Raw genomic sequence first — 27,504 nt, forward strand, 5'->3', positions numbered from 1 at the left:
ATATTTATTACTCACTTTAGCCTCAACTCCAAGTGCACAGAGCCGTGAGCTCTAAGATGGCAGAAGTGATGCCTGGTTTGTCTGAACTATACATTGAAAGTTTAGCATAGTTTCTTGCATAGGATAGGAGATAAAGAAATAAAAATGTGTTGTCAAATGACTTTTGAGTATATAGAGGGGATTAAGAATGAATATAGCTTATGTATTTTATATAGTTTTATTGGCTTTATAAAAAGCTTTATATGAAGCTTCACATATTTTTATAGCTTATATCCATTAACAAACATTAGTTTTAATATAATGGTCACTCTATGGAGTAGAGGACTCCATAATGCTCAAGATCTGTAAGACCTGAATCAATTTCAACAGTCTTTCTTTCAATTATTTCTCTAGAAAGAGCTGCTGCTGACAAAGCAAACCATCCAAAAAACCCCCCAAAAACCAGAATGTTCAGAGCAATTCTAAAACTGAGGTTAGTGCATCATTGCTTAGAAATAATTTCAGGAAAGGTAGGGTGAGCACAAATTCCAAAGATTGAGATACTTATTATTCAATGAACACACGTCAAATCCCCTGATGGTGCCTCAACTCATGTGAGAATTTAAAGTAAACACATTAGGGATGTTTAATCACTTTATCTTTTCAGATTACAAACATCCATTGCTGTGTGTAATAGCTTTAATTCCAAAATGGGCAAAATGTTTTTTGTTTTAACCTACTGAATTCTGTTGGAAATGCTCTAGATTAGTTTCTTATTTAAAGGAATCCTATGGTCAAAGCTTTATAAGTGAGGAGCTTTTTATAACATGCATAAGTGCCCTTAATTTGTCTCATTTGCTAGTAATTATTTGGTTATTGGATTTTCTCAAAGAAAGGCTCCTATACAGAATGCGGTCTCATCACGAGATAAACGATCCCCTAAGAAACTTGCTAACTCAGCCCAAATCCCAGGTAATCATAATTCTATTTTGTGCCTTTAGAAGCAGGAAGGAGAAAGGATACAGTCAGGAAGCTACTAAGACTTCACTTTTTTTCCCTCAAAAAACAAAAACAAAAAACCAAACATCTCTAATCTCGACCGCTTCAATTGACATGATCGATAGGGAGAATAATTGTGCTGTGGAAATAAGGTTCCAGGGTTTAAAAGTCCCATGGTAGAGGATGCCCCCTCTATCCCCTGAACATGGACCCTGTGGTCTGAGAGGCCCGGGTGAATTCAGCTCTTCTGTCTTTGAGCTCTTTATGCCTGTGTCAAAATGGGAGCTCAACAATCCCATAGGTGTATAGTGAGAGAAGAGTGAGATATCTCATATAAAGCCCTTGTCATAGTGCCTGGAATATAATAAGCCCTCAAAAATAGTGGCTCTTGAGATAACACATACCTATAAACACAGATCTAACATCTGTTATCTTTGCAGATGTTTCTTTGCTTAACGAGTGATTCCCAGTCCTTGAAAAAAATGAAACAGTGGGAATAAATAAATGTTTTACCAAGACCATATAATATTTATACAATGAAAATATAGACATTTTAAGCAAAAATGAATAAACGGACATCTGTGTCCATGTGTGCATGTGTGCATATGTGTGCGCATGTGCAGGATTTTCTTACAGGAAAATGAAGACATTCCGGCATGGTGCTTAAGTAATAATATTCCACATAACCCATGCTCTTTCCCTGTTCTAAGCTTTGCCTCCAGTGCTTGTGGAGAAAGGCACTCTTTGTCTTTCATTGTTTTCCATCTGGTTCTAATTGAGGGGAAAGAAGAACAAAAACAAAAATACCGTTTGTAGTTTAGTTAGACTTCACCTTATAATTTTTTTGGAAGAAATTAGTTGGGTATGTACTTTTCTCATGGCAAAGGATGTGTTCTATCCACCTCTTTCATATGGCCATTCCAAAGTCCCCCGATGCGACAATATGCTAATCGTAAAACAATTTCTGTCAACAGCACGATATAAGTTTTCTTCCCTGTCCATTCTGTATCACTTTGATGAAGAGATTCTTAAGGAGGGACTCTAAATATTTTGTAATTTCTAAGAAAATCACCAAGCTGTTAGTGAAGTAAATATCTGTTTAATTTACAAACATCAGTAGTATAACTGATATTAGTCTGGAGAAAGACAAAGCACACTGAATTATACATGTACATCTAATTTTCTGCGTAAAAAAAGTTTTTGGAAAGGAACATCTGCATCTTCACAGGGTACCCTGGGATTTTCATAAGGGAAGAGCACAGTCCACTATAAATCATTATCAATTCTACATTGTAATTTAGCAGCAAACATGTTAACATGGGAACATTAAGGTAATAAAGGAGCTTTATTGTTTGGAAAAAAAAAATCACAGTTCTTGACATTACAGCCTTTTCTCTCTGCCCCCTGCCCCTCATAAAAGGGCAACAAATGTCAAGGAAATATTAATTTGTAAAATATCTACTTTTCTAGTGTCGATTGCTACACACCGTTTTTGTTCTGGGAGGACACACTGCAGAGGGGCTGGCCCCTTCTTTCTGTACAAAGACCGTCTCACGCATAGACTTTACATACTCTCTGCAGGTGTCCTGAATGAGGCCAGTAGGTCGGTGACACCAGTGGTCAGATGTCAGGGTAAACAAACCGATCAACACATATTTATCCCAATATAACAGCCTATGTTAGTACTATGGCCAACCCCCCCCACCCCAATCCTGATTTTTAAGTTTGAAAAATATACAAAAATATCAGGACAATCATAAATTAATATATATTAAAGCATTGAGAAACAGTAAAAGAATGGCCTACCATGTTAAGTACAATGTCCTTTGATACAATAAATATTTCTCATCGGAACTGCATACTGTATAGGGCTGTTTTGAACTCATAGAAACAAAAATTCATATTATTACTAATTTATTTATCAATAATCTATTGGTTCTTTATCATCTCCTTTATCATTTATATTACAAAAAAATTAATACTGGAAAACGGTAGATAAACACTTTTGTGTGCTGCTTCGACTAACATGCTGACGTTTAAAAAGAAGATACACCTGTTACGTTAGCTCTCCCATCCCTCTCATGAACAGAACCCAGGTCTTCAAGGACACTGTTTTGCACCGAATATTTCTCAACCGCGTGCTCGGTGAATTCTCGAGTTCCACTCTTCCGCCTTGCATCCTCAACCCCACACAGGTGCTCGGTGTGTCCTCGTGAGCCACAGAGATGGGCACGAGGCCACAGGGGCTTTACGGTCTGGGTGCTGATGTTACGCAGCACACAGAAGCTCGGCTCTCCCTCGTTTCTGTGCTTCTGCTCGTCTTCAGCATGTTGCAAAGATGAATTTGCGTCGCAACGCTTCCCACCCGTGGGCCAAGGCCTCCGGGTTCTCTCTCTCTTCCTACTTCTCTCTCACCGGGGAAGCGTTAGTTCAAGCATTTTTTTTTTCCCCCGAATGCAGAAAAAAAAAAAAAGTCTTTATTCTCATAATAAAAATAAGTCTGTTCTGTATTTTACAATATATTTCAAATATTTCCACTATGAAGCATTAATGAGTCCACCACGGTCGAGAAGTAGACAACATTCCCCAAAGACACAAGGGGCCAGGGACGCGATTAAGAGGCGCACCTGGAACAACCACACTTCACCACTTTCTCGACCTCATCCACAAACGAAGACCCATCAGTGCATTCAAAAGAGTATTTCCGCCGCTTGCTCCTCAGAGGTCCGCAGCACTGCCCTCCCGCACACCCACCTCTGCATTCCAACCGGGACACCTTCTTGGTTGTCTGGCAAGCGGCATAGCCCTGCTGCTTTTGGTAATAATCTCGTATCCGCTCCCCTCGACAAGAGATTTCTAGAAAAGAACAAGAAGCACAAGCATTTTCAGGGCAGTCGCTATGAGTACCCAACAAAGGGGCCGTGGATACACAAGCCAGTTCAGGAGGTGCTGTCTTTGTCTGCCATGGGTAAGTGTGATTGTCACAGGCCTGCTTATACTCCATATAATGGGCGGGTGCCCCAGCTTGCTGTTCCTTGAAAGATACTTTTTGTTGTTGTTGTTGGGGTGGCCTTTATTTTCTGCAAAGTGAATACTATAGATGTGGACTGTAAATACTATGCTGTTGGACTGACAAGAAAACTGGATTCCTAAATCTTTTCCTTTATTGCAGAAATGCGCGTCTTCTGTTTTTACACTACTAACAGCTGGTTTCGTTTACCACAAGGAGCCATTTCAGAGAGTATGCAATTTAATTTATTAGACCTGGGGTTTAATATCATTCAATCTGTTACTTAATACAAGTAACATTCCACTAACTTCATAAATTACCCTGGTATGAACCAGTTCAAAAAGAGACATGTGCTCAAAGCTTCCACGGGCACGTTGCTCTGGTCTCATCCCTCCGATACGCCCACCGCAAGGCCTGCCAGCTGGGGGCGAGGCGCCTTCTGGTCACGCAGACAGGGGAGAAGGAGAAAGGTGGGCCAGCAAGTCGGCACGTTTCCATCCCTCTCACCTACATGCCGAGCTGTGATAAATCAGTTGACTGTACGGTCAAAGGTGACTTTGTCTTAAACCTAGAGCAGAATTATGAGCTGCCTCTTCTCTGTGCCAGAGACTAATTAATTATATAAATGGATGAGGATGGCAGGTAAAGGTAAGAAGGCAGGGAAGTAAATGTGCTGCACCAAAAGGTAAAAAGGAGTATTTTTCACGGCACGTCACTGAAGGCCGTGTCAATTCCGGCCATGGAGGTTGAGGACACTTCACATCTGGTGCCTTCATGCCGCTGGGAAATCAATCGATGGCAGCAACTATAGGCCATGCCTAGACCCGGTTTCCTCATATCACTCCTCTGTGTGTGTGTCTGTCTCCCTTTCTCTCTCTTTTCAAAGGTGGGGGGGGGGGGGGTGCTCTTGCTTCAAAGGGTGGTGCCCAGGCGGGTCGGCTTACCTCGGTCACAGCTGTCTCCAGTGTATCCACTGCTGCATTCGCAGTAGGGCTGCCCCAGTCCGGAGAGCCTGCAGTTCCCATGCTTGCACTTGATCGCCTGGCAGGGGTTAAACAGATCCTCCTCCTCATCACAGAGGACACCGCCGTGGCCCTGCAGACACTTACAGCTGTAGGAGAATGCATTGATGGGCAAGCAGGTGCCGTGCACACATCTACGGTGGAGGAGTAAGGCAAGAACGTACGCGCATTAGGCAGAGGGGGTAAGAATGGAGGAAGGGGATGGAAGGAGTAGGGAGGAGATGGGCCAAGGGGCTGACTTCCTTCTCTTCTCTCTCTCTCCCCTCCCCCTCGTCTCCTTCCCCTCTTCCTCTGTCCCTCTTTCCCTCCCTTCCTGCCTTTTGCTTTGAGGGCTGGCGTATATGTGTTTGTGTGCAGCTCGAACTCACTTATTTCCAAGACAGGGGTCATTGGTCCTCTGGTCACAGAGGGGCCCAGTCCAGCCTTCCTCACATTCACAGGTGAAGCCCGACTGGCTGCTGGGTCGGCACGTGCCGTGGGCGCACACCTTCTTGTGGCACGGCTCACAGCCGGGCAGAATGCCGGTCTGCATGGGCACCTTGCGGAAGTCCTGCAGCTCGCTGTTGATGTAAAGGTTGCGGAGGCAGCCGTGGAAGCTGGTGCCGTTCTGCCCGGGGGCCTGGCGCAGGGCCGCGGCCACGTTGTTCTTGCCTGGCATACCTGCAGGGGGACACCGGGTCAGTGGTTCGGCTCTTTGCTGGGGGGATCCTCAGCAATTTGCCCGCCACCCCCCCAGACCCTTTGAGCTCTGCCAGCAACGCGGCAGTCAGGGTGACACTCCTTTAGGACAACCAGAGATCATCAGCCTCCAGGCCTGTGGTTCTCCCTCCACCTGGCTGCACATTAGAATCACCTGAGATCTTCAGAGAAATACTGAAGCTTGGAACCTCTGCCCAGACCTACTTCATCTGGGCAGCGTGGGGGAAGGGAGAAGAGACGGCTGGTTCTTTGTTTGCATTTGATTTTTGGAAGATGCTCCAGGCCATTCTAATGCACAGCTAGAATAAAGAACTAAGTTCATTGGCGGCCAGTCTCTTAATTTTTCACATTTGTTTCAAATAAAATCTTACATGGAGGCATCAATGTATAAAACCTCAAAGCAGACCTGTTGTATCTAGAGGCGAGATCAGGAATTGAGGAGAGATCTGGGCTCCGCGCTCTCTCCAGCCACCTCTTCAGCCTGGACACACGCCCTGGAAGCCGAGCTCCGGAAAGCACAGTGATACCTGGGGCGACATGCTCAGTGTCACCCAGTAAGACCGGGCTGCAGATCAGTGGATGAGTGAGCCTCGCAATCTCTAGGGTCATGGTTCCGTCCATCCAGTCTGAGGGGGTGAGATCTGGGTTCACAGTGACCTTTCACCCCAGCCCTGCCAAATTCTAAGCTGGCAACCAATCCGGCTCACCACCGGCAACATCCTGAGCCCAGCAGTGCTGGTTGGCGTCTGAGAAGCTCACCCATGCTTCCTATCATGGCAGCACCTCATTCACGTCGTTTTCATTTTCTTGCTAATTGAGAGTGAAACGTTCATGTGCCAAGAAATCAGGAATACAAAAGAAATTCCTCCAAAAACAGAATTTGCAGTCTTTGCATATATAAGTTCCACTGGTGACCGTCATCTGGTAACCTTCATTTGGCAAAACTGAGGAATCTTTCCATGGCCTAAGCCAGACCCTGAAATAGTTCCTGGATGGGATCCTACCCGAGGCAAACATCCAGACTGCAGTGGGGTAAGGGGAGGGAGCCAGAGGCCTTCAGGGTGGCTGATGATCCCCCCTGGCGCTCACCCTCTCACTCTGCCTGGGCTCTGAGCTACTGGCTGGAGAGTACAGGCTGGGGAAGACTCTGTCCTCACTCTCCAGAGGGTTGGCTGGTTGATTCTAAAGACCGGGACCCTCAGCAATGCTGGGGCCTCCCTGTGGCTGTATCACCTTCTCTGTTCAAAGGAGCCGTGTTTGGGTTCTAGCAGCACCAACATCAGACAGGTAGATGTACAAAACCACCAGGTAGGCTCAAGGTCAATGTCTTTATTGTTGGTCTGTGTAGGCATGAGCCAGTTATTTCTAACCATTGTGGGACTTAGTCTTCTCATCCATAGCTTGAGTGGGTGGACCAGAACAATTGTTTCTGAGATCCACCAAAGGTCCATGTTCAGAAGGCGGCTTTCCAGGCCAAATTCTCTTCCTGCCTTAGGAGTCTAACTGGTAGGAAGGGGTAGGGTGCAGGAATCTAAATGTTAACACGCAGCTTGGTTGATTTTGATGCAAGTGCTCCCTGGACACGCTTCGACAGGTACCAAATTAGGGGTCTTGGCTTTGAACTTGGCTTTGAACTTCCATGACCTCAGACTTTTAGTCCATGTCCGTCTGGCCTTGGGAACAGAGTTGCTTTCTAGAGCGGGCTCAAAAAATCTGAAATGTACCATTTCCAGGAAAGCCCAAGTAAAAGAAAATTCTTTGTTCTGGGATAAGTTCTTCTAACTCTATCATATCCATTCATCATAAATGTGTGGACTTTAAGTCCACACCGGGATGGTCTTTTTTTCAGACATGTGCGTTTTCAAATTTGGAGAAAAAGATGAGCTTAGTTACCGAGGTCCCTCTCCTTTGCTAAGTCAGGTTCTTCTGCCTTTGCCACCTCGAATTCAGGGCTGGGATCTTATGATTACGTTGTATTTTTTTTTTTTTAAAGATTTTATTTATTTTTTAGAGAGTGAGAGAGAGAGAAACAGCATGAGAGGGGAAAGGGTCAGAGGGAGAAGCAGGCTCCCCGCTGAGCCAGGAGCCCGATGTGGGACTCGATCCCAGGACTCTGGGATCATGACCTGAGCCGAAGGCAGACGCTTAACCATCTGAGCCACCCAGGCGCCCTACGTTGTATTTTTTTTTTAATTTGAATTACCCTGCACTCTGATTTGGAAGGAAATGGGCCCACTATGTTCTCTGGCAGTGAGGCTTCCTTCAGGCCTGGATGGACAGAGGTACTATCTGGATTCTTCCAGACCCTCTATCCTAAGAAAGATTGGCACTCTTCAGTTTGGAATGTAAAGCTTTTTCTTTTTCCTTTTTTGAGAAATGTTCTGACCTAAGCACTCCCATTTTGTAGGGTCCCCCCAACCCCCCTCACTTCATCGTAAAGGAATTTTAAAAGATTCAGTGAAATTGTTTCTGATGAAAGCACAATAAATCAAGTGAAGGACAAGTCCAGAAATAAACAAAAAACCACAAAACCTAGATTGCTTCCCTTTCTGCTCTATGTTAAAAAGTGAGTGGCAATGCAGATAGATGGCTTTGGGGTCAGACAGACCAGACCTGGACTCAAATGAGGTCTCTATTACTTCATGGCTCTGTGAACTTGGACACGTTTTGTAAAGTCCTTGCGGCTGTCCCTTCGGGATCATGAAACAAAAATCATACCTGGTGCCTAAAGTCTCTGAGGATTAAGACTGTAAAGAAGCATTGTGTTGGACACATCAAATGTGTTCAGTGAGTATAATTTCTTTTCTTTCAAACCACAGGTATATCTATGTGTGACTTGCTTTACCCATCCCAATGTAATGGCTGTTAACAGTAGTGCAGGCAAGAAATGGAGGCTGCTGTTTTTAAATGCATCTCCTAGTTGTGATTCCCATGAAGCAATGAGATCAGTCAACTTGCTGAGCAGACTTAGTATGCAATACTTTTATTCCAACGCACTATGGTTCCTTGAAGACATGTCGGCTTTTCCCACTCCCCTGGGCAAAGAAGGGATATTTCTTTTTCAATGTTGTAACCTTTATACCTATGTTAACTTCATTTCCAGCACATGGTAGGTACTAAATAAATATTTATGGAACTGAACCAAGATTTTTAATGGTCTCTAAAAATCCAAAATTCTTTCAAAGTGTTAAGATCTTCAAATGCTGAAAATTACAAAAATACAGAAGTGCTCTGGACTTTCAGGATAATTCCAAAAATACTTTCAAGGAAGTCTCTGAAGGGATAACATAAATATGTAGAATCCCAAGATTACTATTTTGCAGAAAATTAATGTAAACATTGTGAAGATGCCTGTCCTGCTGAGCAAATCAGTTACACTGACCTGCGCAGAAACCTCAGCTTACTTCTCTGTAAAATGAGTTAATTTTATCACTCAATTCACCTCAATCCAATGTGATTTAATTCAATGCTACTCAGTTCAACATCATATGCTTTCTTGCTCCTTTGCCTGAAAACTGAAATTCCGGATCTCCAGTTTACATTTTCCCTCCTTTCCCCCAATAGAGGAAAGCTCTCTCCGTTGTGGGTCCTCTCCTCTGGGCTCCTTCAGAACATTGCCCACATCTCTGTTCTTCACCTGTTCCTCAACTGCCTTCTGGTTGGTTACAAATGAAGTCCAGAATCTTCACTCTATCATTCCAACCCCTAGTCCACCTTCCCAACCCTCTGTCTTGTTCACTCACCTTAACGTCTTAGCTAACCAGAAGTACTTCCTGTTACCCCCAATACGAGCTGAATATTTAATTCAACTGTTCATTCATTCATTCATCATTCGATTTTGTTAATAATTATTCCTACCATCTATGAGTTGGCAACTGGTAGCACAGACAATCTAGAATGATAAGATCTGACAGAACTTTTTTCTTTTTCTTTCTAGCATGACACAGTAAAAGCAGCACTCCAGGCCTATGTGTTCCTGCTCTCACACATGCGCTCTCTCACTTGCTCTATTTTTCCTTAAGACCTCGCTGTGTGCCACAGGTGTGCTGTGTAATTTTGGGGTCTTGTAAGTAATAAACCTCTAATCTTTCTTCAAAGTTTCCTGATGCTTGTTGCTGATGGGTACTTTGCAATCATCATAAGAACCACAAGAACCTGTCCAACCATGACATTGGTTATTAATAGGTTGAGACAGACACAAAACAGGTTTCTTAACACACATCCAGGGCTCTTTCTTTTCTATCCTTGCTGTCCATCTTTCAGTGATTGATCACTGTGGGTCAACAGCCATGACACCAGGGATCAACAAATTCAGAATTAGTCTATGATGAGAATCACAGGGTTTTGGGGACTTACTGGATTTGGAACAGAGCTTACCTCCTACATAGAGGGGGGAGTCAAAATTCAGAGTGGACTGCTTTGACAAGTTGGTGATGATTTTGGGGCTCCCTCCATCCACGGAGAGGGAGAGACTCTGATCCAGGGCAAGTAGCTCCACAATGTGAAAGTTTCCGTCATTGATCGTCTCCACACTACAAAGAAAAAGTAACTTAGCTGATGCTTCAATTTTCCTTTTACGAACCCAAAGAAGTTAAAATACAAACTCCAATAAGCACTTCTTAGGAAAAGATACACCTACCTAGCATTAATAAAGATAAAGACCAATAGCTTATTTAAAAATAGAAGATATTTCAGGGAGATACAATCAATTTCTACTTCTTAGGAATGGATACAAATTAAGCTTGTTTTCCCATTGGGAGAAGTGGAAATGGGTACATTTAATCACTATCCAATCATATTCTTCCAGGGCCAGGTCTAGCAGTCATTCTAAAACTTGAGAGGGCTTATGGAAATTCATAAAATGGATAAAAACAAAAAGATTAAGAAACTGAGGTAAATGAAAAATGGGGATTGAAAATAAGAGGAAGTTGGGCACAATTAGCAGGAAGGTTCTATATGGTTTTGAAGTGTGGTTATAAATCTAACACGAGTGTTAACAGCAGGCAAAGATGAGCACGGGACCAACGCAGAAAACAGGATCCATACACAGCAGTGTCAGGGATATACTTACCTCTCACCATGGAGGCAAAAATACGGCAAAATGGAAGTTGGAGTCAAAAATAAATAGTGAATATTAAAGAGCTAGTATACTGGTATATTGACTAAGCAGTCTGAAAAAAAAAAAGGCTCAAACATGGAAATATGGGAGCATAGGATAAAGAAACTGTGAATACCTAGTATTCCCTACATAAGATGATGGCTTAAATTTCTGGGTGCTGATACTTAAATTTGCAAATAGGGCAAGCCTGGAAAATAATAGAAAAATGTACTGACATTTCTGTGTGGTTCTCACCACAGGTGTCTAATAATATTCCTTTGTTTGCCAACAGAGATTAAAAAGGTTTTTGTGATTCGACCACAGTATAAACCATTCTGCAGAACTGTGAAAACATCTGAAGTTCGCTGGTCTTAAGTGGTTTTAAGAGTCCACATGTACAGGGATCTTTGATAACCTGTCTCAGATATCATCTTTTTTAAATGATAAATACTAATATGCCAATGAATATCTTTACCCTCTACAAATTTAATTATCCCAACACTTTATACCAGTAAAACCAACAGAGGAAACAATATACATGAAGATCATTTACTAAATAAAGTTGCATACCAACTGTCAGTGGTCTTAAATAGGACTCTCTTCTAAGGGAAGATACTGGATGGGAATATCAACGAATTGTTAAGCATACAGATTTTGGAGTCAGATAAACCTGGATTTGAATCCTGGTCTTGCATTTATGAAATGTTTGACCTTAGATAAGTTACTGAATTGCTTACACACTTCAGTCTTCTCTTCAGTTAAGGCTAATAAATATTTCTCCCTCTGATGATTAATTTGAGGTCTGTATAAAATGATTTTTAAGAAGTGCAAAGTGAAACATCCAGATATAGAAAGTGCAAAGTTAAATGTTAGATATCAGTATCACCATCACTACCACTGTCATCATATAAATAATCCAGTATTATTTCAGTATCTTCAGGAAGAAATTAGTTAGCTTGATTTTTGATATGAATTATAAAATAATGCTAAAGACTGGCAGAAATAGAATAACTTCTTTGGGGGCATATCTTGTTCAAGTTACTAAAGTTTTAAGTAAAATATTAAAATGAAGATATATATAGAGGGGTGAACAACTGCTTTTCCTTTGTGATCATATACAGCATGTAAGTGGTTTTATAGGACTGCTCTATGAACATTGACCTTGATTAAATCGTAAATATTAATAGTGGGACCTCTTTTTTTCCTTTACATTTGCAAAGAAAAGGCCATTTGTACTGGAGAATGGTTTCTTGGTCACACATTGGTCTCGACCATCAATCTTGGTATGTCATCATTAATGACAGTGGTTTGATGCAGTACAACAGAGTAAGCTACTTTATTTATTTTTAAAGATTTTATTTATTTATTTGACAGAGAGAGACAGTGAGAGAGGGAACACAAGCAGGGGGAGTGGGAGAGAGAGAAGCAGGCTTCCCACGGAGCAGGGAGCTTGACGCAGGGCTCGATGCCAGGACCCAGAGATAGCGTCTCTGGACCCAAAGCCCACGCAGGTGCCCCAAGAATAACATAGAGTTTTTTTAGTAATTACTAGCCAGTTTACAGTTATAGTCAAGAGGCTTCAAGCATACTTAGGGAAGGACATCTAAAATATGCATTTTATTTAAAAATTTGGATTTTTTCAGTAGTCATATCCTAAAGGCAATGCTAGGAGGTACATCTTGTTCAGCCTGTCCCAAGTCTCATTAGATGTGTGACACTGGATTGGTGTGACTTCAGGTCATTTCTCTCTGTGTTCCCCATCAGGGAAATGCAAATACTAAGACCAAAGAATCACATAGCATATACTATAGGCCAGGTAATGTTCTAAGAACTTTATGTGTCTTAACTCATTAAGAATCACAACAGCCCTGGGGCACCTGGATGGCTCAGTCGTTGGGCGTCTGCCTTTGGCTCGGGTCATGGTCCCGGGGTCCTGGGATCGAGCCCCACATTGGGCTCCCTGCTTGGTGGGAAGCCTGCTTCTCCCTCTCCCACTCCCCCTGCTTGTGTTCCCTCTCTCGCTGTGTCTCTGTCAAATAAATAAAATCTTCGGAAAAAAAAAAAAGAATCACAACAGCCCTAAGAGTTGGGCACTTAGGGTACTCAACGTGGCACAGCCAGTGGCTAATGAGATTTGAAGCCAGAATCCCTGTTTCTAGAGTATGTGTTTTTAATTATTATGCATTACTTTTAGAATAAAAAAACCTGAAAAGTACCTAGTACCATACCAATGGCATGTGTTCTCACCACTAACAAGCCTTTAATAGGTGATTTTTCTCCCAAATAGCCCAAGAATAAAGTTCTATGGAAAATAACCTTATATGATGGTTGCACAAATTGGTACATTTACCAGAAATCATGGAATTGTAAAAAAAAAAAAAAAAAAAAAGGTAATAATTTCATAATAAGTGTTTGAAGGTTATGAGAATACATATAAGGTATATAGAATTCAAACATGGATTTGGATTCTATTTTCCCAATTATAAGTGAAATTTAGACTGATTAGATATTTTTCCTTCCCAAAGTTTTAAATGTCTAATCTGATCATTCCTGAACTTGGCCAGAGTTGTCACTAAGCCTGATTCCATTTATATTTCCCTGATATTGAGGCCTCACCATGGCTTCTGACAGATAGGTATTATAAAATTAATATTTTTAGAGTCTTTGTGTTTTAGGATGATAGCATGTGTATGGGTCTAAATAGAATATTTGAGAACTAAGAATATTCTAAATCAGTGTTTCATGCTGTCTTCTAAAGCATGAGATTAACCAGGGGATGTCCAGAAATCCTTTGCCTATATGCCCTTTAAAATAAAAGCAGCGGTTGACACACCAGTTGTTACATGATACAACTGAACCATCCTCAATTTTACAGTCTATCACGGTCATTCCTACCTATCCACTCACAATGCATGACATCCTTTTGGTTTCTGAGAAATATTGATAAGCTCTCTTTCACTACTCCCCAGGGAACTATACAGTTGATGACTCAGGAGAGTTGCAAGTGAACCACTTAACACTGAGCCTTTCCCCTGGGAAGGTACATTGAATTTATTACCACTATTATGTCTTTAGTTTTACTACACTTACCTATTAGCAGAGATTTTGGTTTCTTGAATTTCTAAGTGGATGTATGAAAACAAAGCTTGGTCTTGTGGTTGGCTATAGAAAAAGAGCTTAAAAACTCAGGGATTAAAAGAAGAGGGGCTCTAACTTGCCTCTGATTTTCTTTCTTTCTTTATGCAGGACACATCAACAGTGGCATTTTTATCATTCTGTCTCAGGCATAAATCTTAAAGTAATTCAGTAGTTTAATAAAGAGAAGCAGTTCACTTGGCTTATGTGAGCTCTAGCTTTTCACCTTAAAAATTTAAAGTGTCTGTTGGCATATTCTGTCAGACACCAGACAAATTCAACTGGTCATCTCATTTTGATTACCTCCCGGATGAGGTGAAGTGGGGATGGTAGTACAACATTTCCCTGCCTACCTATTCAAATCAAAAGGAATAGGAGGTCAAAGGGGATTAAAGGTATTAATTGCATGTGCATAAGAGTTTTTAAAAGGATGTTTTACAACATGACTGATGGATCAAGTCAAGTTACATTTTAATAAGTACTTTTGAGGCAAATTACCTCATTTAAATAAAAATGCACTAAAATAAAAAGGGACTTGTACGTTTGAACATACAGTAAGAGCGCCACATAAGGCAATAACATTTGCACTTATTCTTCATTATCTGGATATCTGAGCATCAAGAATAGCCATAAACCCGCAACATCACCAATTACTGTGAGCCTATTCTGTGCCGAGCACGACAGCAGGGGCTTTATGTTTGTTACTTCCAATTCTCCCAGCCACATGTGAAAAACAGGTATGATTCCAACTGCTTAGGGGAGGAAATGGAAGCGCTAAGAGGTGAAATAACTTGCTCAAAGTTCCAAAGCTGGCAAACAGTGCTGCCTTCCCATATGGCATCTCAAGAATGGCTGAGTGTGTGTCTTGGACATGAGACCAAGGGTATTCTATTGTCTGTCTCTCCAATGAGACTCAATTCTCTTCTTCTGCTTCCTCTTCCTCCTCCCCCTCCTCCTTTTTTTTTTTTTTTAATGTAAACCTGTAAATTGCATAACCCAGAGACTATATAGCCAACCAAACCTAACAATTGGCAGGGAAAAGTCCCCTGATGTTGTACTGTTCCCTAAATACCAAATCTGTTCAATGAATGGTACAGTCCTGCCCCTTTGTAAGATGGTTCATCTCTTTTCCACATTTAAAAACGTTAATTAATTTTTAAAAATTGAAGCCTAGTTGACACAATGTTACATTAGTGTCAGGTGTACAAAACAGTAATCCAACAACTCTAAACATTATGCTGTGCTCACAAGCGTGGCTACCATTTGTCACCCAACGTTATTATAGTAACACTGACTATACTCTCCATGCTGTGCCTTTTATCCCCGTGACTTATTCATTCCATAACCGGAAGCCTGATTTCCTCATTGTTAAACAGTAGTTGACTGTGTTTCCAAAGAAGCTGTCTGGTTTGGAAATTTACATTAATCTGAATCTAAAGAAAGAAGCATGCCATTTTTATTAATTTTTTTTAAAGTTTCTGCCTATTTAGATGAAAAAAAAAGTCACTTTGAAAGGCAATTATTAGTCTACTTAAGAAAAAAAAATGTGTTACTCCACCCCTATCTGAGGGCTGTCATTCATTCATGGCATTATTACCAAGTTGCTCTTTATGCTATTCGCTAAGCACTATAAAAATTCGGCATGTGTGTGATATTCTACTTTATTCACTTGTTAAGTAGCTTATGTCATCTCTGTTTTTGCTGATTCCTTAGACAGCAGGTGCTGGCAAATCTATAACAACTGGCTCTCTGAGATAAGAAAAAGAGCCCGGACTTGGAGCATTTGCGGACTTCTGTGGTGGACGTATTCCCAGCAGGGCTGGTTTCAAGGCCAACCTCAAGCATGAGGTCTTGGAATTTGGATATGGGAAGAGATGCACACTACGGGCTCTCAGAGCACAGCTCAAATATATTCCTTTTCTACAAGTGGTTCTCAAATTGTGCTCCCTTGACCAGAGCATCACCTGGGAACTTGTAACAATGAAACTTTGGGGGCTCATCCAAGATCTGAATCAGAAACGAGAGGTGGACCAGTCATCTGTTCTTTAACACACTTTTCGGGTGATTCTGGTGCACGTTACTGGAAAACAATAGCTTCTCACCACTGCCTGCAGAGCTGGCCTTGTGAGCAGCAGTATGCAGGTCTGTAAGAAATGTTGGGCTTCTGTCAGAAGAAATAAAATGAGAAAATGTGCACATGCTACTTCAGTTCTGGGAAGAAGGAATAATTACTACATCTTGGGTTCTCCTAAACACACTTAAAGCTGTGTTAAGTACTCTCTCTAGACATAATTCCATGAAATAATGGTTCTCACGTCAATTCATTTAACACATCGACATCTAAAATGAAGCCTTTTAAAAAACAAAAAGAATAAAAAATAAAAAAAACATATAGAACTAACTTAATGTAGAATTATTTTCCCCTAATTTTATCAGATTTCATTTACTAAAATAAACAAAATCCATTTCCATCCATGTTGAAGAGTAACCAGGCAACTGAAAAGACAACCTGATACACAAAATTATTCCCATAAGCAATTTTCCAACAGCACATTAAATAATGCAATTTGGAAAATGAGTTTTCACTAAAGTCAATGTTATATAACATAAAATCATGCCATTAAACTGAACAAATTCTCTGGTGTAAGAATATGTGAAAATACTCCCTTTTAAAATATTAGTGTACTTTTTTTTTTTTTTTAAATATTAGTGTACTTTTAATAATGTTATGTAAAGCAGAAACACATCAAGATCCGAACATTTAATTCAACCAAGCATAATAATTATTAAGCAATTTATGGGAAGCTGATGGCAACATGTTATTGATGGGTTTCTCCATAACGATGGAGAGGTAATACCTGTCATCAGAGGTCACATTTTAGTAAGTCCTAAGCAAGGTCAGAGGCATTTGAATAAATACCAGAAAACAGTAGGAGCAGAGTTAAGACTTGGAACAAATTTCAAGTTGGAGGTAAAGGAAAGAAAAAGAGTAAGAATAACTCCATTACACTTATGTGCCCAAGAAGATGGTGCTGCCTCTCAATGAAATTAGGAATGTGACAGGGACATGGGTTTGGGTGAAGCAAAGGAAATGAACTCCATTTTGGACATTCTAACTTTATGATACTAATAGCTAGCATTGTTTAATATTTGGTATGTGTTGTTCTAAATATTTTCTTGTGTATCAAATCATAAAATTCTTACTACAATCGTACAAAGATGGAAGTATGATTTACTATAACCATTTACCAGGTGAGGCCCAGAGAGCTTATGCAATTTACTCATGGCATGCAGTGAATCGATGGCAGAGCTGAGACCTGAATCAAGGCAGGCTGTCTTTAGAGCATCTGCTCTTTTCTATTCAATTTTTGTTTTTGTTTTAAAGATTTTATTTATTTGACAGAGAGACAGAGAGAGAGCACAAGTAGGCAGAGAGACAGGCAGAGGGGGAGGGAGAAGCAGGCTCTCTGCTGAGCAGGGAACCCGTCACAGGGCTCGATCCCAGGACCCCGGGATCATGACCTGAGCCCAAGGCAGCCGCTCAACTGACTGAGCCACCCAGGCGCCCCTATTCAATTTTCGTTTTGAGTGCTAATGACATTCAAATGGTTCAAAAATCAAAATGATGTAAAGTGGTATTCATATACAAATCTTGCTTCCACCCCACTCCTTCCTCTCTATTCCTAGTTTTTCTTTATGCAAATACATAAAAATAAAAAAATATATATTTATCCATCTTTGACACTGTTTCACCTTTTTTTTTTCCTTTTCAACTGAGCAATATACCTTGAAAATCTTCCAGTATCTTACATAGAGAACTTCCTCCTCCCCCTCCCTCCCTCCTTCCCTTTACTTTTTAACAGTACATTCCATTGTGTGGATGTACCATAGTTTATTTAGATAGAAACTTGGGCTGTTTCCTAACTTCTGTTTTTACAAGCAATGCCACAGTGAGTACATGTGCACATATCAATTATCTTCAGGTCCATCTGTAGCATAAATTCCCAGAAGGGGGATTTCATAGGTCAGGGAGTAAATGTATTTGTAATCTGGATAGTTATTTTCAAACGGCGCTCTACAGACATTGTAAACAATCTGTACTTCTCGTGTTATGGTATAAGGCTAGAAGATACACTTTCAAGTCCTCTGCTATACTCCAGAAAGAGATACCAGAAAAATTTTCCTGCCTTGCTATAACATAGATGAGAATGAGGACAATGTGAGTGGAGAAATGAGCATGGAGCTGAGTTTGGAATTTCATCCTCAGAGGGACCTAACCAGGTATGTGCTGTATTATTGTTTATAGACAGGATTTCTGAGTCACAGAAAGATTAAGTATCTGCTCCACATTTATCCACTAGTAATTGGCCAAGTCTAGATCTGAAAACATATCTTAGCCACTATGTTTTTTTACTTGTCAAAGGTTAAATCTCCTAGTGTGTTGAAATAATTTAATTGTTCTCTATAGCTTCTATTTCGAAGAAGCATTTTTTCTATTCCATAATGGTGTATGAATATATCTATATCTCTCTATATGTAATATGCACATTTTATATACATAATCCATATCAATCAATCATCTCTCTACCTGAGTCCAAGTAATTGCTACTTTTCTTTTACTTAAAAATAATGTGATGACTTTTCTTGGTTTCTGTGCCATAAACCATAAACCAAGATGTCTCCATTAGATGATCTGCAAACAGAGAAGTGGACTTCTGGTTCATAATGAAAAGTATACCATGTGATATTATTCTTTTTTTGTAAACATCCCATGGTACGCTCTACTGTTTGTTAAGCAAAAATGGTAAGAATATAAACTCAAAACTCAAAATAAGCTCTTTATGGTAACTTCTCATTGTGATATAACCATGTGGGTTTCTACAACTTATCTAGAAACATTTTAAGTATATTTTATGTGAACACTAACTTTAATAAGCCAACCTCAAGAACCTTTACTATGGTTTCAGAGAGTTCTATGCTCTTCCGTTGCATACAAAAGAACAAAAAAGTAAAAAAAAAAAAAAAAAAAAAGGAGCACAAAATCAATATTCTGAAACTTTTTGATGGGCTGAAACAAATTGAGGCTACATAATTTAAGGCCTAGCAATATCTAAAATGTTGGCATTAATTCATCACCATTTGGAGATGAAATTCATATTCCATTTGGAAACCAGTAATTATGTGTTTGTTTCCATGCTCTATATATTCCCAAGTGGGTTAGCTCACCACCAAAAGGACTCACCAATTGGCATCTACTTTCCTGGAACTGTTATAAAGGCTCAAATAGGATGAGAAGGCTTTTGAAGCACATCAGTACATACGTCAATAATGTAGAGGCCAGTTTCTCCAACTTTATGTCCAAGTCAATGCCCCGAAATTTGTTGCCGATCATGTTTGGCTTACAGATGCATTTTGTTCACCACATACGGTATTTAACAAAAATGTCAATCAATACTCAAAGGACGGAATACTTTATATTAAAAAAAATCCAGATTTATGCCTTTCCTTCAAAAATAAGTGTTCTGGTAAAGCTGGGGCCCACATTTTCCCATGGCAGCATTCAGGGAGAACTGGGTGGATGCAGTCTGGCCCTGTTTTGACAAAAGTTTGCTTTTAGTTCACTCCAGACACAAAGGCTCCTATTATGTTACCAACCTCAATGTAACTTAAAAAGTTAGATCTTCTCAAGAGTCAAATGATGAGAACATATTCTTCTCTAGCAACTGGCCTGATTAGTTTATTTAAGCTACCTGCCTGAAAAGAAACTGACCGTATATGACTTGGTGACCTTGCTCTAACTGGTGTCAGTTACTTCTACAGGTGGATAAGTAAACTAGGTAACTTGGTGTAAGATAATGGTGAATTGGTGTTGAGATCCAACAGAGGGCTCTGAAGGTTAATCTTATGCCAAAAGCACATTTCCAGCAAAATTTATGTCCCATGAATACCACTCCTTTCATAACTTCAAAGTATCATCAATCTTATTACATTATTAGAAAACTTAAAAATTAAATAACATTACCGATCACATACTGTATGTGTCCATTGGCTTCTTCTGTATAATCTCCCTAAGAGCAAGGTCTTTGTTCCTTAAAGCTTGGATCCGTGCCTGGCACATAGTAGGTGCTCAGTAAATATGCGTTGCATGAAAGGTAATGTTAAATGACTCACTGTGCTGGGTATCTTGCAGGTTCTTCTCTAGAGCTACTCTCCACCTGTCTTCACCCTGCTTTGGGCCCTGGGAGGCTCATGAGCAAATTATATTATTGCAATCAGCAGATTCCTTTTTTTCTGGAATCCGATTTGGTCAAAGGGGAGCCCGGGCAGGGCCTTGTCGGGCAGAAGAAGAGTGAGGTTGGATATTTAAAACCCCGGTGCCTTCTCTGAGGACTGACTTCATCCCTTCATTGAAGGTCACAGCGGCTGCCAGGCAGTCGGAGACACAAGTCCTATTCTGAGCATGGATTTCCATAACTGCTGCCCCCACTCACCCCTTCAAGCATGGGGAGGGGAGTAGCTGTATCCCTCGTTACTGGCCCCCCGGTTACTGTACGCTAACAATCTTTATAAGAATTTCCCTTGAGACTCTCTCCTCCATTATCCAACTTGAGCATGACATCTGTTCCTGCCAGGCCCGTAAGTAATACACTTATCATAACGGCTGCTATGGCCCAATTATTCCCTCCGCTCGCCATTACAGAATAACAGAGGAGCCACGGCTTCTCACTGAACTGCTTTTCACCTCTACCAGTAACTGAGAGAACTTCACCTGTAAATGGCAGAAGCCGGGTGTGAGCCGGTGTCATAGCTCGCGCGGACCCGTCCCCGGTACAGTTCAACGGCAATATGGTCCTTGTCGCCCTTATACAGGAGGATTCCGCTGTCTTCATCTGTGGCAATCTGGTAGGAAGTAACCCTGACGTTAGCAGGATGCACAGTCACCAAAAAGCAGCCAGACTGCTCAGTGCAGGGTTTTTACTCTTAGCTGATTTTTCCCTTATGCTGTGAGAAAGTAATAATGCAAGGCAGGCGGAAATGAGGACTTGAAAGGTGACCTGTTCCTAAGTTATTTTGATGCGATAAGTTCATAAAGAATTAAAAAACAAAACCAGTAACAGATACTTAAGGAAACACCTTGGGATGTACCTAAAACTTTCTCTGCTGGAGGTTTTCATTTACCTGGTCTTTTTGCTCCTATTCGCCACTGTGAGGGCATGAACAGGGGAAAATCTCTGTTTTTCTCCGGCTTTTTGGCCTTTTAAAGGACCAGTTTGTTAAAAATTGGGACTTACACCTGAACCCCGCTAGGTACTTCTTGTAACAATCTGGTGAGGCAAATGTTGGAAGGGAGGGAGACAGGCTTTTTAAAGAAAGCCTGCCTGTCTTCCTGAGTCCCATTCCTCCTGACACTGGGGTGTCAGGGTAAACCAAATAAGGGGTGGCATCTATAGGAAATCTGCTAAAGTCATTTGAATTCAAAATACATTAAAATATTTTTCTTACCAGATTAAAAAAAAAACAAAAACATGCAGCCCCAATATGCCCCATGTGTCCTGAATTCATAACTCCTCATCTAGTCTCACCTCCTCCGCACGGGTCTGACTAATTTGCTCAAAGGGACAGGTGACTTGGTGAAAAGTCTTACAATAACATTTGAGTTTGTTCAATTCATGTCACTTTTTTTTTTTTAAGATTTTTTATGAAAGAAAGAGAGTGAGCGAGAGAACCAAAGCTGGGGGGAGGAACAGAGAAACAGAGGGAGAAGCAGACTCCTGGCTGAGCAGGCTCAATCCCAGGACCCTGGGATCATGACTTGAGCTGAAGGCAGACGCTTAACAGACTGAGCCACCTAGGTGCCCTCATGTCACTTCTTTTTTTTTTTTAAGATTTTGTTTATTTATTTGAGAGAGAATGAGAGAGAGCAAGCACATGAGAGGGGGGAGGGTCAGAGGGAGAAGCAGGCTCCCTGCTGAGCAGGGATCCCGATGCGGGACTCGATCCCGGGACTCCAGGATCATGACCTGAGCCGAAGGCAGTCGCCTAACCACCCAGGCGCCCCTCTCATGTCACTTCTTAAAGGTTCTGCGTAAAGAGTTCAAAGGCACTGGCTGAATATTTTGTCAAGGTGTGGTCTCACCTGTGCTCTCCTTACCTGCAGGTCTCCTAAGAAAAGCCCCGACCCCTTGTAGAACCCCTGCCCCATTCACCAGAGCACAAAACATGTTTTGTTGTTCTCTCTGTGTTTCACAATCAAGTAGTGAATAAAAATACCTGGTTCCCCTGTAATTTTGAAAAACACAAATGTTGGAGAGAAGAATAACTAGAGCTTTTCACACAGAGAGCATTTTCTTTGTGTTATGAGGATGGTAACTGTCTCTTTAAGAAAGAATCACTCATGAACTACCATTGATGTTGATGATTTGAAGTTGAAGGTGGTTTAGGATGAAATCAGCTCTTGCTCCCGGGGGCACAGCTTACCTGTAGGGTGATGTTCGTTTGAGGCCGGACCTTGGCTGAAGGAATTTGAAGATAAGACTCTTTGTTGACAAAATTCACGCTGACCAACTTTTCACACTTCTCTCCCTGGTAGCCCGGCAAACACTGGCAGATGGGCTCATTTATCCTGATGATGCACTGGGCTCCATTCTGACAATCAAAGTTATCACAGGGGCTGGTTCGAGGGAGGACCATGGGTGGAGAAAATTCACAGAACAGGCCACTAAAGAAAACAGAGCAATAGCACATTGTTTTTACTTAATTGCTGAGATGAGTTGAAGCCTTTCTGTGAGACTGAACTCTAAATAGAAACCTCTGTTTCTACTTTTACCTGTAACCTTCGGGGCAGATGCACGTATAGCCATTCACTGCATCCGTGCAGTGGGCTCCGTTTCTACACTTGTGATCTTGGCAGTCATCAAAGTCAATGTCGCAGTGCTCACCCACATAGCCTGGTGTGCAGTCGCACCTGTTTGAGCAAGCACGTAAATAGTTTCACACCCAACTGAGCCAAAGTAAGTAAAAGGGTTGCATTTCATCTAGAAAAATAGGCACTGTCTTTACAAACTTATTGAGTACACCTAAAACCACTGTAGCATTGTGTGTCCACTATACTTCAATACAAATAAGTGAAAATGAAAGCAAAAAATGCAAAACTCACGTGAACAGACTGATAGAGCCCTGAAATTAATGGATGCCTAGAAAAGTTATTCCATGATTTCTCACTGTGATCTTTCGGAGGGATGGTTAGGACTCTGATGATAGTGAACATCCACAATCCCAATGAGCACAGAATTGCACCTGTATTCCTCCTTCCCACCCATCCTTCCTTCTTTCCTTCTCCCTATCATGTTTGCTTTTCTGCTTCCCTCCTCCCTCCCTCTTTCTTCCCCCCTCCTCCACCTTCCTTCCCTTCCTCTCCCTCCTTCCCTCCTCTATCCTCTCTCCCCTCCCTCCCTCTGTCCCCACTATTTTTGCCTATAGTATTCTGTTTTCATTTGCTCTGATTCCTTTGAACAGTGGAAACAAACAAACAAAAAATGCTATGTTGTAAAATTTACTAAGAATATTAAACATATTTTAAAAATAATGTTTTTGTTTTCTCATAGAGAAGGGATGTATTGGAATAAAATAGAATTTTATGGAAAAAAAATTTATGTCAACATTGGACACCCTAATTCATAATGAATCCAGATAATCATTATGTCAGAGCTGGGCTGACCTAATGGAGTAGGACAGGGAAAAAAATTAAAAAATTCCTGGGGTCAGTTCCACTGACAGCTCTGAGCTTGTTTGTTTACTCTAGGGGCAGAAGGGAAGAAGGGGTCCCAGCCGCATTGATGGTGAAGAACCAGAGATAATATACACCTGGCGTTCTTGGAGCGCGTCCTCCGTGCCATGCCCTATTCTAACCACTTGGCGTACATGGATTCACTGAATCCTTCTCCAGGGTCATAGATTCACTGAATCCTTCTTCAGGGTCCACTATTTCACTTGACATATGAGGGAATTGAAGGACAAACTGGTTAAGGACCTTACCCAAGGGCATTCAACTTGTAAGTGCCACAGCCAGGTAGGAAACCCAAGCAATCCGGCAAGAGAGCCTGGATTTCTAACCACTGAAGGACGAAGCACTCTATAGTTGCTGGAGGAAAAAGCAGTGTGTCAGGTGCAGTGGTTTTCAAAGGATGCTCTGAGGAGCGATAAGGGACCAGAGAAGGGAAGGAGGCTTTTGGCAGCTTCCTGCTTCCCTCCTTTCTCCTGCAACACTCTCCTGTTGGATTTATTAGTTTTACATGTTGGGCTTCCATGAGCATTTCTGTTTGGGGTTTAAGAGAGGGCTCACTGACTCTAGAAAAACAAACAAACCAGGAACCTACAGTTTATTTAAAGCTTTATAGAATTTGGACTTTGCAGTTACACAGAACTGGGTTTATATCCTGGCTTCATCTCTACATTTATGCAATCCTGACTAACTTTACTTAAACCTAGGTGTTCATATCTTCCTCACGGTACAAAATAATTTTCATCTCATGGGTTTGTTAAAAGATTAAATAAAACACTATCTGTAAAAGACTCAGTATAGTGGTTTGATATATAATGCATGATCAATAAATGGTAAGGATTTAAACAATAATTCTATTAAGTCTTCATAATTCTATAAAAGTCTTTGTGGTTTAGTCTTGACTAATTTTCCAGTTTTCTATTTCAAAGCCATTAGGATTTAAATGAACGAGGATAATTAAAAATGCCGAAGTGAATGTGGACATTACTGAACACCAAGGGTTTTCTCTGAAAAAATGCAAAATCAGGATTTAAGAGTTACCAGAGGGCTGATGAATTAAAATAAATGGGGGTATATAGCCTCTAAGGAGAATAGACTTTCAGCTCTGCATGTATGAATTAGGAAATAAAATGAGTTCACTGCAGAAGCATGCTTGCTCGAGAGCCAGTGGTTTTAATACTAAATCATAACACAGCAAAGTAAACAACACATCTGAAGTTAAATGGATCTTAAATGGCCATATACGTCCTCAAATAGATGGACAAGGTCTGGGGAGAGAGCTTCCATCAATGTTAATGTGAGCAGAACCACTGAAATGCCAGGCATTAAAAGAAAGAAGAAATGCTTTGAAACACTCTGAATTATTTATCTGAGAAAAGAAATCAAAGTAAAAGATAAGAGAACCACATACTCACCACCAGTGGCTAAGAGCTATTTTATATTCTCTTCTCAACAAATACTATTTTTCAAGCCCATTAGAACTTGGAGTCACGTTATGACCACCATTTTTTTTGTCTTTCTCTTACTCCTCAGATCAAATTTCAAAACAGAAGAAAATATTTAATTAAGAATTCCTTAAGGTTTGTATTACCAATAAAACCTCTCCCACTCCCTCAACTCTATTATCTGCCAAGGAGTGAGGAAGAAAGCAAAAAGTGTAAGTTATTCGGTGGAAAAGCCCAACAGCTGACTAAGAAAGATGCATGCTTGAAAATACTGCTTATGGCAAATCACGATCTAAAAATATCTCAAAGTAATTTAGGAGATTTATGAGGTATATAATAAAGCAAGAAAAGTAAAACCAGCTCTGTTAGCTTAGTAATAAGAAAATGAATTTGAAGAAACAGTACAGTTTGTCCAAACAACATTTGTCAGTAGAGGTTTCTTTAGCAGCTTCATATAGTTTTGGGTTTTAAGCCCATTTTCTTTTTTGCAACTCCCTCTCTCAAAATGTGCAGTTGCTTATAATATGAGAGTAACAGCATACACCGTGACTTTACCTGCGTTCTGCTAAACTAATACAGCTATAAAACAAGCTCACAAGTTATTGCTGAAAATAATGGGTGTCCAAATCAGCTTGCCCATAAGCCAGTAAGATGCACTTCTGCGTGTGTAATTTAATCGATGGTAAAGAGAAGATACTGAATTAAGGAGTAGTCTTTTTGAAGACAAACTCCCTTATTTTTTAATAGTTTCCTTTAAGTCCTACGGATTCTTTATCTTATAATTATGATGCACAAAGCCCTCTGGCATGTGCATGGCAGATAAGCAGTTCTGGAAAACCACTTGCTTTCCTGATGAATTTCTCTGAGAAATGATAATATTTGTTATGTATGTAAGTGGTGGCTTTTCCTTTTTTTTTCTTTTTCCTTCTTTCTTTCTTTCTTTTTTTTTTTTTTGGTAAGTGGTGGATTTTCATTTTGCTAAATTCAATTGTGGGCAGATCAAAGACATTAGGAGTTAAAATAATTTACGTACAGTACTTGGATGAACAAAATGCAATGCAGAATCTTGTATAAATAAATATTTCAATAAGACCTCTGGTTTTTGCATAGGGTTGTAAACTAAAATATAATGGAAAGTAGAATCAAAGATATTCTTTTCTTTTTCAATAAGGTATCAAATGGAATCAGTGGGTACTGAACTATATTTGTTTATTCTTTTTTTTTTAAGATTTTATTTATTTGAGAGAGAGGGAAAGAGGGAGGGAGGGAGGGAGAGGGAGAGAGAATCAGAAGCAGACTCCATGCTGAGTGCAGAGCCTGACGCCAGGCTCCATCCCACCACTGTGAGATCATGACCTGAGCTGAAACCAAGAGTTGGAGCTTAACCGACTGAGCCACCCAGGCACCCCTGTATTTCTATATTCTAGAACTGTGTTTGCATATTCTAAAACCATATTTTAAACCAAAGTGAATAAAAAATATTCTGTAAATAAAATGAGAATAAGCATTTTATTCAGATTGATCTCTGAAAAGCAGGTCTGGAGATACTGACCCTACCTCCCATTCAACTTAGAGTATCTGATAATCTGTGGACAACTATCAAAATGTTAGAGTTCCAGCTCAATTTCCATCTTATAAAACTGTTCCCCACCCAAGCAATCTTTAATTCTTTGAATCCTATGGCAACTATGCCTGGGTCATTTCACTGAGAAGATAAAGTATGTGAATGTGAGTAGCTATAAAACACTACATGAGATAGTAGTATTACCACGTACCCTGACCCATGGTAGGTGCTCAATCAATACTGGGTAAAAGAAAAAATCATTCTATTTGCTAGTTGTCTGATATGAGCACATCTCCACTCTTGAACCCAGTTGTGTCATTCCTGAGAATCCAACTTACCTTCTATAACAAACCAACAGTAATGTTAATAAACTACAAAACATCTTAGAGGTAACCTGTATTCGAAAAATCACCCAACTGGTAAATAGAAAACCCAGCTCCCACGTCTGCCAATGAATAACCTTGAGATCTTTGGACAGCCACCAACCTGTCTGGGTCCTGTTTTCCTCATGTTTAAAATGAAGAATTTGGACCAGATGATCTCTAAACTACTGTCCACTGTAAGAAGAGAAGTTGCTGTTGATAGACCCTTAAACTATTTCAGGATTGTGGCAAAAGAATAATTTAATTTGATACCAAACATATTTCAGGAAGATTACTGAGGAGGAAAAAGAAGTAATTTTAAAGTTCTGGGTTTACTTGAGGGAGCCCTCTATCTAGAATGACTGCTCTATCATCCCACACAAGACAAATGTAAGGTGAAAGGGGTACTA

The 27,504-nt window shown here is 40.6% G+C and overlaps 1 protein-coding gene across 4 annotated transcripts in view; it reads right to left on the reverse strand.

Annotated features, from left to right (window-relative positions):
* Positions 1 to 3,435: 3,435 nt before the first annotated feature.
* SLIT2 (slit guidance ligand 2) overlaps positions 3,436 to 27,504 on the reverse strand; it is a 361,031-nt gene continuing 336,962 nt past the window's right edge. For all 4 annotated transcript variants that reach the window (XM_021679394.2, XM_021679393.2, XM_021679397.2 and 1 more), the window contains 7 exons: positions 22,770 to 22,907; positions 22,421 to 22,661; positions 20,712 to 20,842; positions 10,087 to 10,241; positions 5,379 to 5,670; positions 4,933 to 5,144; positions 3,436 to 3,834 (listed from right to left, as the gene is read on the reverse strand). In XM_021679394.2, coding sequence (XP_021535069.1) covers positions 3,593 to 3,834; positions 4,933 to 5,144; positions 5,379 to 5,670; positions 10,087 to 10,241; positions 20,712 to 20,842; positions 22,421 to 22,661; positions 22,770 to 22,907 — 1,411 coding nt within the window. In that variant the 3' untranslated portion in view covers positions 3,436 to 3,592. The remainder of the gene's footprint in view (positions 3,835 to 4,932; positions 5,145 to 5,378; positions 5,671 to 10,086; positions 10,242 to 20,711; positions 20,843 to 22,420; positions 22,662 to 22,769; positions 22,908 to 27,504) is intronic.

This window comes from Neomonachus schauinslandi, chromosome 2 (assembly GCF_002201575.2).
Source record: "Neomonachus schauinslandi chromosome 2, ASM220157v2, whole genome shotgun sequence".
NCBI classification, from domain to species: Eukaryota; Metazoa; Chordata; class Mammalia; order Carnivora; family Phocidae; genus Neomonachus; species Neomonachus schauinslandi.